At 37.5% G+C, this 14,259-nt stretch overlaps 1 protein-coding gene across 1 annotated transcript; it reads right to left on the bottom strand.

Moving 5' to 3' along the window:
* Window positions 1–940: 940 nt before the first annotated feature.
* Window positions 941–8,048, bottom strand: LOC121321470 (cytotoxic T-lymphocyte protein 4-like). Its single transcript, XM_041260432.1, has 5 exons — window positions 7,445–8,048; window positions 6,635–6,749; window positions 3,333–3,662; window positions 2,805–2,932; window positions 941–1,785 (listed from the first exon to the last, which is right to left on the bottom strand). The coding sequence occupies exons 1-5, from the start codon at window positions 7,628–7,630 to the stop codon at window positions 1,660–1,662; spliced, it is 885 nt and encodes a 294-aa protein (XP_041116366.1). The 5' UTR covers window positions 7,631–8,048; the 3' UTR covers window positions 941–1,659.
* Window positions 8,049–14,259: the final 6,211 nt, after the last annotated feature.

The following is a 14,259-nucleotide window of genomic DNA, read 5'->3' as shown; positions in this document are numbered from 1 at the left end:
CAGGGGTGTTATTGTTGGCACCTGATCATGTCAATACTTTAACTAAACTAGGATACTACTGAAATCCAGGACTGGGTGCAGGACCGAGTTTCTAACCCTGACACTGTTGTGTAGATATATAATTGTGTTAACTGAATGAGCTCAGTTAGATCTAATGGAAGGGAAGCATTGTCATATAGTAGTGAGATGAATTCCTGCCATCATGTGTTGAATCTCAAACAAATGCATCGATGAGACACTTGGTTTAAAATGACTTGATGCAGGTGGTGTAAGCAGCTTGTGTCTTGACATTTGTCCCATGCTTACTAAAAAACAGGAATGTAAATAAGACTCCCATTGTATAGCAGTTTGATCCATTCCTGGTTTTACTGTGAGTTTAATAAGACACATCTGAGCTTGTTATCTATACAATCAAGCTCCTAGTAAAACTTGGAATGGGGTGAAACTGCTATGCAATAGGAGTTATATCCATCCCTGAAATATTGCAATTATAATATCGTAGATCACCCTGTACCAAGGAAAATGTGTGCAGTGATCATTGCATTACTGTAACAATCATTTTAAAGTGACCACATTATTACTGTATACTAGTGTCATATTCATGTCAGTAGTATCATTTTCCAACCAAATGTGCATCTCAATTTATCTACAATTCGACCTCTGTAATATCCTATAGTGTCTTATCCATTAAAACACATGTTAATTTCTTACCGTACAGCTGCAAACATCTTCTTCTCAGCTTATGCACCATTTACCACAGACCCCACAATTCTTCCCCCTGAGGTGTCTTTGATTTTTGTGTAAGGTAATGGGTTATCTTCATGAAATGTGTCTTTGCTTAGCAAACTAAGAACCCACTCCCCCCAAATACACACGAAAGTGTGTTGTGGTACAATTCAGCTGAAAAAAGGAAGACAGTACAAACCCCCAAGCCTTGTTGTTTTTCACAAGTGTAGTCTAACAGTTAGGAACACATTTTTTTATTATGTAACCATGATATAACCATTTTTTAACAGTAATGGCAAATTTCAGCAAATATAAACACAAATCAATCAGTAATGATCTAGAACAAGATTTAAAATAGCTTAAAGTGAGCAAAACATTTTTAAAGGGGAGGCTTTAGGAGCTTCAGTCTTTCCCTAAAATAAAGTTCTCCCCAGTAGCAAAACTGCTGAATGAAACTGGCAGAATCCTGCCAATTTTAGCCAACGCATTTCATTTTTGTCTGTGTCAGTCTGTCTGACAGAAGCAATGGAGATAGTGTATTTGTTTAACAGCATCACCTGTGTATGTTCTGCCCTTCATAATTGTTAGCAGCTAAAACCTTGATTTTATTTTGCTCAGCCTCCTAATATTATGGTTTGAACAATACAGTGCATGAGCCATGTAAGGTAAACGTGCAGAATAGCCAACGGTGCCTCTCATTCCGGACAGAACATTGTCTTAGTACTAACAGGAGTATCACTGTGATAACAGTCAAGCCATGGCTTCTGCAAGCTCTAAAAGCAGGAGAATTATAATCTTTGTTACAGTATTCACAACTTGATGCAAAAACAGGCTCTTCTTGTTTTACTACGATGCATTTGCTCCACTATTATGAAGCTTCTCATTTCATGTTTTGATTTATACCAAACAGTATGTACGTGAGGAATAACACAATTAAAAATGAAATTGTTCAGAATTGTGGTTCCTGTCCCTTTTTCTCTTCCTGTTTGCATTTTCAGACATCACTTTCCTCATATCCATGTATTCACTGTTGCTGTCAGGTTCACCCGTGTCTCTTTTCTGAAAAATAGTTTTAAGCATCAATTTTTGTCCCGGCATTTCTTGGAATCTTAGTTTACATAATGTGTGTCACCGACACTGTAGATCTTTAATATATAATCTCTTTCTGGGCTGTATATCACATGGTAAGATTAAAGAACACTGGAGAAAATCTGAACTACCATACAGAAAAATAAAAGTTATGAGCCTGGGAGCAACAGCAACTTTAAATCCATTGTGCTGCATTATGAAAAAAAAAAACAACAAGCTAAGAACCAAGAGATCTTCAGCATTTGAAAAAGAAGCATAGCAATATTTTATCATCATGTTACAATTGCTTGTACAAGAAGTGTTGAGATTATGTGTACTTTAATTCTTTATCGTACTTGTGGGTTATGCGGCTATCCTCATTATTTTTACTGAAGTATATTCTCTATACTGTTGCAATTGTTTAATTCCTCTCTGAAAAATTCCCTTTGCTTTTTGCTTGCTTCCTAACATGTAATAAACGTTCTGTTTCCATTAATGTGCAACCAAAGTCTTTTGGAGTTTCAAGTTCAGTTTTGCAGATCTCATCATCTCATTTCATCTTGTTACAGCAAACTGGAACAGCTGCTGATTCCATCTGCTGCCCACAGCTGACGTTACATAAAGATTGCTTGTACGTATCAAAAGTACTTAAACACCGAAAGGTGCAAAACATAACATTAACTAAGAAAGGAAAGCGATTCATACTTTTGGAAAACAATGAGTAAATGTACTCAAAACCCACTTACCAATTAAAAAAATTTACCCTCTAACTATTAAACAACTAACAGAATCAGTGATCTTTTTCCTGCTGAAAACATTAATGCCACAGAGTTTAAAATTCTGCAACAGAATGTTTTACTAAACAAAACTCATGAAAAGTACAGTGTAAGGTCTACATCTATAAGTTTTAAAGTCCTAAACCAATTTAGCAAAACTACAGACCTTGATCATGCATGCTGCAGTTGTAAATACAATGCAGTTGGTCAAACAGTATTTGGATGGGTTCTCACCTTCAAGAATAAGCAGGTGAGAGTTATAATTATGCTGTACAGCAAGAGAAGCCCACCTACTCCTGCAGTAACCCAGACCACGGGCCAATTAAAGCCTGTACATTGAGAAAGTGGAATCTGTGACGTCTCTGAAAGATAAAACAGTTCTTTGTTAGATTTTGCTTTCTAATTTCTTGTATTTATCGTTTCATTTTCCTCCGTTTCATTATGTTTTATATCATAAAATGATTCTTTGGGACTGATTTGGGGGGGGGGGGGGGTATTTTTATTGTTTTCATTTAAAAAACAATATAAGAATATAGGAATTTGTTCAAGATCACATTAGGATCTCCACTTTCCAATTTGGTTAATTTCGATGTCCTCAATTAGCCACTATGGATTATTGACTACATTTTACATGCACAAAATCTTCAAGTATTGAGTTACGATTTTTTTTCTGACTTAATTATATATCATATGGGTCACAATAGAGCTGACAGCATTTGCTTCAATACAACTCGATGTTTTAGAAAAGAAAAAAGTTCTTACCAGCAATATATATTATGGTCCCTGTCCCCTCACCATAAACAAATGGAGGAGGGGATCTTACTTCCACTCTGCAAACATACAGATCTGCATCTGAGACACTGAGCAGCATGATGGTGAGGGTCACACTGTTGTTGTAACTTTCCATCAGGCAGAGGCTCCCTTTCTTGTTCTCGTTGACTGATGGCTCACAACTTATTGTGTCATTGTGTCTTGCCCGAAGCAGGTAAGTCCTTAATTCTATGATCTCTTTGCTGTATTTGTAGTCACATGACAGCATGGCAAATCCAGAGCTATTGGCAGCAACAAGATGGGGCTGTGTGACCTGAAAGGCTTACATTGAAAAATATAGCCATTTAACATCATGAGGTTCACATGTACCTTTAAGTAACAGAGCATCTTATTCATTTATTGTCTGTACTTGCTCCCGTGCTAATGTATTTTCCCCGGCTGCTATGGAAACAGCAAACTGCATGGAGCAATGCAACTTGACAGATGGAGGTACCACCTAATAAGCCACACAACATGCTTGTTCTACATGCTTGGCGATACCTAAAAGTGTTATTGCATTGAATGTTTAATAAGGCAACTATTATTTGTTGAATTTCAAGTAGTCTGTTATACTTGTACTTCATAGGTCCTTTTACCTGAAGAGTGACTTTCTCTTTACCCCTTCTAGATCTTCTTTCCTCATATTAACCAGCCAGCTGCATATCTAATATGGGACATGATATGCAGCCAAAGACATACTTTGACCCTGAAGACACAGCTGAGATTAAATGACTTAGGAGATGTAAGTCTAACATAAAATGTTACAAAATGCCCTAATTAATATTAGTGAGATATAAAATACTGAACATGTGACAGTGTTTAGGTGAAGATGTAGGTCTATAGTTTTACACTGTCTCTCAATGACTATGCTACCTTTGAACTGTATTTAAAAAAGAGGCTTCTTGCTATTAAGACTTGAACGCTTGGGACCACTTAAATAGCTCTTACCACTTAAATATGGAACCTCAATACTTATTGGACCTATGTGCTGTTCTAATGGGTTTCTTTGTCTGTCTCTCTCTCTTGCTCTCTCTCTCTCTCTCTCTCTCTCTCTCTCTCTCTCTCTCTCAACAGGAAATTGCTTTTAGAATTGTTTTCTCCAATGTTTTTTATCTCAAATCAGATTAGAGCACGTAATGCTGGTTGGAAGGGATACACATTGATTACACTATGTAACACAATTTTTGAATCCAAATTAACATGTATTTACAGTATAATCATAAATCTAGAAAAACTGCTCACTTCTAAATCTTTTGTAGTCATTTTTGTATTACTTTAGTATAAATACATGTTAATTTGGATTCATATGTTGTTATTGTGGGGAATAATAGCCATTTTCTATACTTTTGAGGCATAAGCAATTAGGAAATAACACTTACTACCCAGGAACAAAAAAAAAATAATAATTGTTACACGATGTTATTACTACTGCTGCAATAACAAGTATATCAGTAACTCACATCCCATACCCTAACGATATAGTTATCACATGAAAAAGTAGATCCCCATGACCTACATCAGCATGTACGTGTTAAAATGGCAGTGTGACATGTGCACTGATACCGCTATTGTTGTTACCAAGTTTTACATTAAGTGGGTTAAGCGGCTGTTGTCTATATGTAAAAAGCTCAGTATGACTATGTATGCGCATGTGCAGGCATCCCTGGTTCTCCCAATAACTTGAGTAAGACTTTACCAAGTTAAATCATAATTAGTTTGTCTATACCCATCTACTTATCCCACGATTTCCACGTGGAGCGCAAGTGAGTCCAAATGTGTCATACCCATGAGAATAGCATGCAGGCATTTCTCTGTGCATCTGCAAAGTTTCTCACATCAAGTTTTCCGAATCAATAAGCAGAATATATACCACTATAGTCTGCAGGTTTTTTTTTTCACTGGCAGATAGCAGCAGTGCCTAAGAAATGTGTTTGACACACCTGCCCCTCGCTAGATAAGCATAGCCGGGAATAAAAAATGGATGCTTGCTACAGTGAATGAGATGAGGGTATTTATTTATTTGTTGGTGTTGTAAGGAAACCTTGTCAGGACTGGTACTGGTCAAAATGAACGATTTATTCTGCTGATGAAGTAAACTACACTTAACAGATAATAATGCATATAGCAGCGATACACACCCGTACCTGAAACTATGGAAGATACAGTATATGATGTGATTGAAAATTTGCGACTCAAGTTTTCTGATGTATAGGTGCTGGATAAAGACTTTAGCACTGGTGAAGGGTTTGTATAATGCTAAATTTGTAAAAACATTGTTATTTTGTTATGTTCTATTGAAGCAATATATTTCAATTTTTCATAACAATTAAAAACTGTGCATTGTTATTGTTATTATAGCAAAATATAGCAAAAAATAGTGTTGAAAACTGTCCAAATGGCTTATTTGAGGGTTAAGAATGAAAAAATTGTAAAAAAAAAAAAAAAAAAATTGCAAAAATAAATGGGCAGCTGGTTGGTTAAACCCCAAAGTGTGACATACTTAAGTTGATTCCATAATAATAGTCTCTTCTCTTGAGGTTCTCTGTTTGTGCCCACATTTACCTGGGTGAGGTTAGCATGTGAGGCTACTTTAGTCACACAGTAAATCTACCGCATGAGGATTCCAAACTGCTGGACAGATGTTTTCAAGTTAAAGGTCTGAACATTATTAAACTGTTTACAGAATTGGGCCTCGTCATAATAATCAGATGTTCAAAGACCACAAGTCTAAAACACTGTCAAAATTGCGAAAATAATAAGAAAATACTTCTTTAAAATCACCCCAACTCTTGCAGCCACATGCTTTTGGAGGCTCACTGTTTAATTCAGGTTTTGACTATTTTAAGTATATTCCTGCAGAAAATACCCATAACACCACGTGTTGAAATGCTGTATTCACAGTATATTTAAACATGTGTATATATATATATATATATATATATATATATATATATCTATATGTATATATATATATATATATCAATGTGTATATGACATTATTATTGTTCTAAGATTCAAGTGACATAAAGTTCAAATACTGACTGTGACGATTTAAAATCAGGATCAATGTTTTAATGTAGTTTTTTTTTTTTTTTTTTTTTTTTTAAATCTTTGTTTTTAATTAAATGCTACAGTAGAAATATACATTGTAAACTTAATCCTGGTTCTTGAGGCTTGACTTTATACAGTACTATATTCCCCAATCAAGCTTTATCACTTGGACATTAATTTATAGACCAAAAACATGGGCTTACCATTCAAATAACCAATGAAGGTGCAGATGACAAACAGTTTTGGCAGCATGTTCTCCAGTTTCAGTGTGGATGAATACTGTCTGCTGTTGGACTTGTTCTTGCACTCAGAATCATCCTGTGGTTATGTGGGTGGAGACCGATGTAAATAACCTGGTATTTTTTTTGGAAACTAACTTTAAACATGTAAAACTGCCTAGAAACAAAAATAAACTTTCCTAGCATTATATATAGTTTTAGTGGTTATAGGAACCAAGGCTTTAAATCCATCTTCATATTTATCTCCAGAAGTTTTATAAAACAAATCCTCTTATCATTGTGTTGTTTTTGTAGTATGTTGTGTGGTACTTCAATTGGGGATAAGCAGTTTATTAGAAGCAATCATCAGTGTAGGATCCATTCAGTGCTTACTCATACTCAAATGTTTTCTGGTATTGTCCAGTAAAAATCAACTATTTCACTGATCCATTGTTTTGACCTTTGGCCATATCAATGATACAGATGTGGATCACATATTTTCATATTTTCATGTTTTAGTTTTTTTATTTTTAATTAAAGGGATATGCGCACTGGACACGAATGAATAGAGCGAGCAATAAAAAAAAATTAAACCTATTGATTAAATTAAACCAATTATTTTACTCACAATGTAGAATGTCTGTCACCACTATTCGTGTTTATGACAACAGGAAAACCCCAGTCAGTATATTATAATACTATTAACCCTATTTTCTTTCTCTATTCCTTTGCACAGGTATTTTTTTTAGATTCCACTGGACCACCCCAAACCTCAGCTGGGGCCCACAAACCGACCTCCCATGCCTTGTCTGCTCGTCCTCCTCTTCTCCAGCTGGGGGAAAAACACAAATAAGAAAAAATACACCCGAGTACCCACAGGTTCTTGAACACACCCAAACAATAGTCACTTATTCCCCCATCCCAATCTATCCCAGGCCAAGCACGTAGCATTGGCCCCATTACTATGGTCAGCTTATCCATCTTACATGCACAGGCCTGACCCTGGTCACAGTACTTAACTTTAGGCAGAGCGGGGTGGGCAGTTCCATGGCAGGAACCTCAGGTCTCAGGTCTCGGACCGTGGTGTGGCAATATTGTGGGAGGGATCAAGCAGCACTCCAATCATGAAAAGTTATAGTCACACCAACAGCAGCACAGTCCCTTTTCTAAACACTGTGGTTCTTTGATTCAATGTCTCTTCTTCCTTGAACAAAATATCACATCACTCCCCTAGTAAGGATATTCAACTTGATCATGAACCCCACAGTCAAATACAGCAAACAGGATTCCTTTTGTAGCGATAATAACTTGAAAAGTACTTCCATTTATCGCTTGCAAAAGCATTTGTGGTTTCCTGCATCTACTTTGTAAATCCACTGCTGTGTTTACAACTGGCTGCTCTTCTGATCCCTTCCTCTCCAGCGTCTCACTTCCTGCTTCCTGTCTGCTCTATTTATAGGCTGGACGAAATGGGATTATGTAACAGGTAATGATGTACTTAACCTGGTGCCTAATGATGTAACTTGGCTCCTTGGAAGTCCATGAGAGCCATTCTATCACTTCCCAAAACAAAAGTCCTATGTAAACACAATTTAAACAGAAAATGGCACTACTATACAAATATCTAAAATGAACACATTCCAAACAACCAAAACAAATATAATATGATAATAAGTGAACATACAACATTTCATACTAAACTGCAATAAATAATTCAATTAATTCAACAATTAAGTACAACAAATTTAACCCCCACTGAAAGAATTTGTCACTAGCAACATGTCCAATTATTTTCCCCCTCATCCCAGCAATTCCCCACACAGCTTAGGAGAACCAAAGGTTCAGTACTCCAATCCCACAACAGCCAGTTTCCTTTACACAGGAAACAAGAGCAGATGTCAGCCAGCTACGCCGGAGTATAAGAACAAAGGCTAGCCCTGCAGGTGTCCACCTGAGCTAGCTAGACATCTGGCTTGTAGAGTCCTCTGTAGCGTGATGAAGAGAAAGTCTGTCCAGTTTTGCCTCCATAACCTGCCGGAGCACCAGAGTCAATGCGACTCTCCCTCTGGAATCTCCAGTGAAGACTGGGAACTTCGAACAACCAGGACACGCACATACTCTTCCTTGACTGTATGACTCACTCTGTACAACACGCAGCCATGCTTTTACCAGAAATCATATTTTATTTGAATTTAGGAGCAGCTGCTTCATAAACTGCACTTTTTGTTCTGAGGGTCCAAACCCCCATGGGAATGAAGCTGACACAGGAAGTTAATGGGAAGCATAAGGTACATGTTCTCTAGTATTTAAAAAACCTTTTGATAACGTATAAAAGAAAAAAAAGAAGCTTACACAAAATGCAAAGAACAAACAATTGTGGGAGATATAAGGAAAAGGATTCATGAATCCTCGAGGAAAACAGACTGGGATGCCACCTGCTTTGTGGTAAAAAAAAAAAAAAAAAAGTTTAACCTGATATTTAGACTGATTTGTGTTAAGTTGAAATACCAAATGAATGCAGGAATAAAGAGAGGCCTGTCAAGGTATTGGGTTTGATGTAATCTGCCTCCGGTTTTCATAAGTAGGTTGATCAAACAAAAAGTGTGGGCAGGATAGTTAGTCAGAATGAGAAATGTTATGAAGAAAGCAAGCTGGAAAACAGCTTGTGGCTTTTTTTCCAAGAAATCAAGACACATTACCTGAATGCATGTTTTGTTTTGTGAACTTTATTACTTCACAGTCTCCAGGCCTCCCTTGTCCATGTGAGGCCTAATGCGCAGCTTAAAAAAATTCTGACAATTCCTTTTTTATATTTTGTTTGTAACCTCGATAGCAGTATCTCACATCCTGTTGTTATCTCACATATGAGTTCTTTAAAAAAATTTAAACAGACATCCGTCTATAATAGGCCATTTCAACAGTACTCTCCACACTGAAAGAAAGTTCTAGCAGTCAGTTTCACCTCAACGACACTATTTAGAACAGACAGTATGTTTACGAGGAATCAACAGTTTAGAGGTGTGAAAGGATAGCATCACAGCTAAGGCTGGTGAATGTCAGGAAGCAGACACAGAGACAGAAGCTGCAAGTTTAAAGGTACTGTTATAGCACAAAGAAAAAACGGCACAAGGGCCAAACAAAAGGTTTAAACACAACTATAATACAAATGCTTTACCATCAGGCTGGGCATTAGCCTTCACTCACTGTCTCACAGATACAGCCCATACCCACAAAGGATCCCAACTGCCTTTTTATACACTAATCATCAATTATTCACTCCAGCCACATTCTCACATGGAGTTGGCTGGGGGAGATTAACTCATTCCCTGCCAACTCAACACAACAATGTGCAGGGTCTCTGCCCTGTCACAAGAAGTCCTGGTATTTGCAAACATGTCTGACATGTAGGCTGTAATTCGGAAGACTCATTAACTGAGCCTGGGGTCCTGTATGCTAAGTTCACCCAGGTCCAGGATGGAGGCCTTAGATTTCTTTTTAGTAGCCCTAAAGATGGTTACAATTGAAGACAGTGTAGACGCCGGTGTTTTATGCAGTAGTATAAAGCAATTTTATGCAGGCCACCAGTTAAGCATGCAGCCTATATCTAGGATAACAACTGAAAGGGCTGCATAGGATCAGAGGATGTTTCAAAATCAGAAGCAGAGTCACAATAAATGTCTTGTTTAAACTTTAAAGTAAATTTTAAGTAGGAGATCCTACAATACACTCACCAAGAAGGAGAGGCATTTCGGCAAGTGGCTGCGCTAATAGGGCTGTGTGTAAAGAGTTAAAGAAAGAAATGGAGCGCTGGTTAAAAAGAAAAGCATCTTTTTCTTCTGCTGCATGCAAAAACTTCACGTCAGGCAATGGCAAAAGCAATGGAGAGTGCTCTGTCTCACAGTGATGAACAGCTGTTAGGTCTCCTGAAAGCAGCTTATTTTAAAGCAATGATTTTGTTTTTTTTGCCATTCCCTCCTGCCATTCTACTAGAGCTGTGGCCACGTCATGGCCGCTCTTTCAAGGCGCATGATTGACTGACATTTGGGAAAGAGATGGAAATAAGACTCCCATTGCATAGCACTTTCACCCATTCCTAGCAACCATTACATGTATTGAACTAATTCAGTTATCAGCAAGAAATAGATTACTAAAAGTAAATTACAAATACTAAAATTGTCAAAAATACCAGATCTTACAAACCAGTCTTAAATAAAAATAATAGTAACACTATAACAGCACTATCTTAGAGGCACTATGATTGCAGCAATAGTTATCAGAAATACAACAGCAGCAGTAGTGTGTGGAACACAGTAATGGCAACAGTAACAGTCACATGAGGCACCAGGCAGATCAACGGCCCTCTAGATCTGTGGTATTCAATTAAATTCACTGGAGGGCCAGATAAGGCAATGTCCAATCTCCCTCCCTATAAAAGTATATTAACAAACGTTATTAATACGCATCATAACAACCAGCACTATTGGTGTGTCTGTTTGAGACAAAATAAGTTAAAATATATTCAAAGTAGGTTTGGGTTTTTCAATATAACATTACAAAATTTGCCATGACAGCACACCAGACTTTCCTTGATGAGAGGGAAGGAGAAACAGAACAAAAAATTAAAGGGGCTACACTTTGTGCTGGCACGCATAAAATATATTCAAATAATTTTCTGTGTCAGAAGTGGACCAGGGTGAACAGCAAGCATTTAAACATCAATGTGGCAGAGCAGAGGCTTGGGGGCTCCGACATCAACCCCGCCCATCCATAACAGCCCACCCAAGGGACATAATTGGACTCTATTGGGGGGGGGAGTTGGCCGATTGCGGACTGTGTATTTTGTACATGGGGGGAGGTGTGTGGCAGAGCAGAGCTCTGCCCTTTATATTGGCAAGGTTATGGGGTTAAATTCCCCTACCTGCCTGGGTTTATTGTGTTCAGGTGGCTGGGGTTGATTAGATAATTAACGATCAATCAGCACCCAGCCACCTGACATAAAAGGAGGCCTCAGTTTCTGCAGCTGGTGTTTGTGCTTGCTGTTTTTGGCTTTGTGGGGTTTTTTTTGTAGTTTCTGATCCAGTGAAGGCATCGCCCAACCTGGAAACCTTAATTTTTTCAATTCTGCACTGTAAAAAATGTCCTTTACTTCTAATATATTAAATATTTCCTTTTTAGGGGTTAGTAAATATAACTTGAACATTATTATTATATTTAGGATTATTGTTTTTCTGTGTTTTTCCCCAACATTTTCTTCCCCTTTAAGAATTCGATTCGAATAGTAAAATCGGTTTAATGTACGTGTTTTGTTGCACACAGAACGAAGAAACTGTATGCAAACCATTAATCAATAATTTTAAAAAGAATTGATGCAGGACACATTTTATTACAATCATTATTCGTAACTGTATTAACATTAATACAGACTAGTCACATATTAAAATGTTGCGCTCTCATTTTACCTTTCTTCATTCTGTTTATAATGAAAAATTAAAAGCCCATTTAGTTGCTTCACATTAAAATCACATAAATGAAAGGATTTTACTATTATTACAATATACATTTTATATGACGGTCTGGTCTCAGTAGTAACATCTTATAGCAGTGCTTTTAATCTGCCATCAGCTGCTCCTGTCAGATCTAATGAATGTGTGTGGTAGAGTAAATTCTCACCCTTACAAACTGCTTCTCATTTAATATCACAGTTTTTCAAAAACCACTCACCATGCACCACAGGTTCTTTGAGAAATTACCTCTCTTAACATCATCTCACAAACCTGCTTATTGTCACGTTTTGTATAGCGTGTCAAATACTGCGTGGCTGGGCTGTACTAAGTAACCACATGATAGAATTAATTTTCAACGCAATTAACAACCAATCATCTTGGCTGAAACTGACATTTTGTGCAGCCTGTCAAATGCTGCTTGGGCGGTCTTAACGGGATACAGTTCAGATACAAAACACCAACGTCACCAAATTTCTGTGTGTGTGCTCTTATTCCGATTCTGATTCGATGTGTTATGTTAATGATGTCGTGCCAATCATGGCAGAGATTTCGTGTTAAAAAAAAAAAAAAACAAAAAAACCCTGCAGTGTTTTACTAAAACTGTCCAAAAATAGACAACCCATCTAGCATCATTTTCTTCTGTCCTATAGCTGAAACCCAACGGGCCAAATGGAAGGCTCTCGGGCCGTATTTGGCCCGTGGGCCAACAATTGAAGAACACTGCTCTAGATGGAAGTCCTCCTCTCCAAACAATATACTCGGCTCCACTTCACAAAACTTTAAACTAGTATCACTCGCAGTCCCAGTCCTGTGTACTCAAGTTTCCTCCTGGTTGAAGCTGGGGCCCGCACTTAGACCTCCCACGTCTCTGCTGCAGCTGGGGAAAAGACACAAATAAGAAAAAATGCACCCAAGTACCCGTTGGTTCTTGACCCCTCCCAAACAATAGCCACTTATTAACCTACCCCACACTATCCCAGGTCAAGCACTTTGTATTGGTCCCACTACTAGGGTCGGCCGTGCTACCTGCACTGGCCTGACCCTGGTCACAGAGCGGGTGGGTAATTACTGGGGGTAGGTTCCACAGCAGGGCCCTTGGGTCTCAGGTCACACACAATTTAAACATAATGATTAAAAACAACTTAACTATAAAAGACACACACATACACATAATGCAAAACTTACAATTAATAACATAATTAATACCTCATGCAGAAAGCCATTACTACATAACCTACATTTACCTTGAACTTGTAATGATTTGTCAGGTACCCTTCCGCTGAGAAAAGTTTTAGGAAAATAATCCCAAAAGTTTTCATAAAGGATCACACACAAAATTAGACAAAAAAACTTTATTAAACAAATAACTTTTTTTACTTGTCAGAGCTGCTTATAGTTTATTCGAACAGTGCCAGATATCTGAATGGAGCAGTATTACTGAACTGTTCGGGTCAATTGCAGCATAGCAAATTTAGCCCACCTGATGTGTATAACTAGTGGATTAAGCAGGTTTAGTCTACTTGATTGGACCAAAGTTAGTATAACTGCTAATCCTGATTGTAGACTAAACAAGATCTTGATTGCAGCGTACCAAGTCAGACTCAAATGGATTAGTTTAGTACTGTGAAGGGTAAGGGTATTTAGTACGCTTGCTTGCCCTAAGCATTGATTGCTTAAAATATTTTGCAGTGATAGTGGCATTTTTCCCTTGAGTTGACTAGTACATGTGAAAACTTTATTCCGTATACTTCTTACGTCCATCATGTTCGGGCATCCCGTGAGAATAAAGACTTGCGCAATATCGGCCCTACATTAACAATAAACTTTTTTATCATGTACTTTTGATACCATTTTCAGTTTAATGCAATACAGTTTCAGTTAATATGTTTTATTAACTGAAACTGTATTGCACAGGTGATGAGTGATGTTCCAGCAGGCATCTACTGTGTATTAATGCCCGCTATAGCTGGAAGCTGATTGGCTGATGATACTGAATTGTTTTCCAATAAAATATAATGCGCACTCTGTATTATAACAACTACAAGCAGCCTGAGGTTATATCCCATGTACAAAGTGGACCTGTTGTATATGACTCTAACAAAAACA

This window comes from Polyodon spathula, chromosome 10, assembly GCF_017654505.1.
Source record: "Polyodon spathula isolate WHYD16114869_AA chromosome 10, ASM1765450v1, whole genome shotgun sequence".
NCBI classification, from domain to species: domain Eukaryota; kingdom Metazoa; phylum Chordata; class Actinopteri; order Acipenseriformes; family Polyodontidae; genus Polyodon; species Polyodon spathula.
This window is presented reverse-complemented; position numbering and strand designations above follow the sequence as displayed.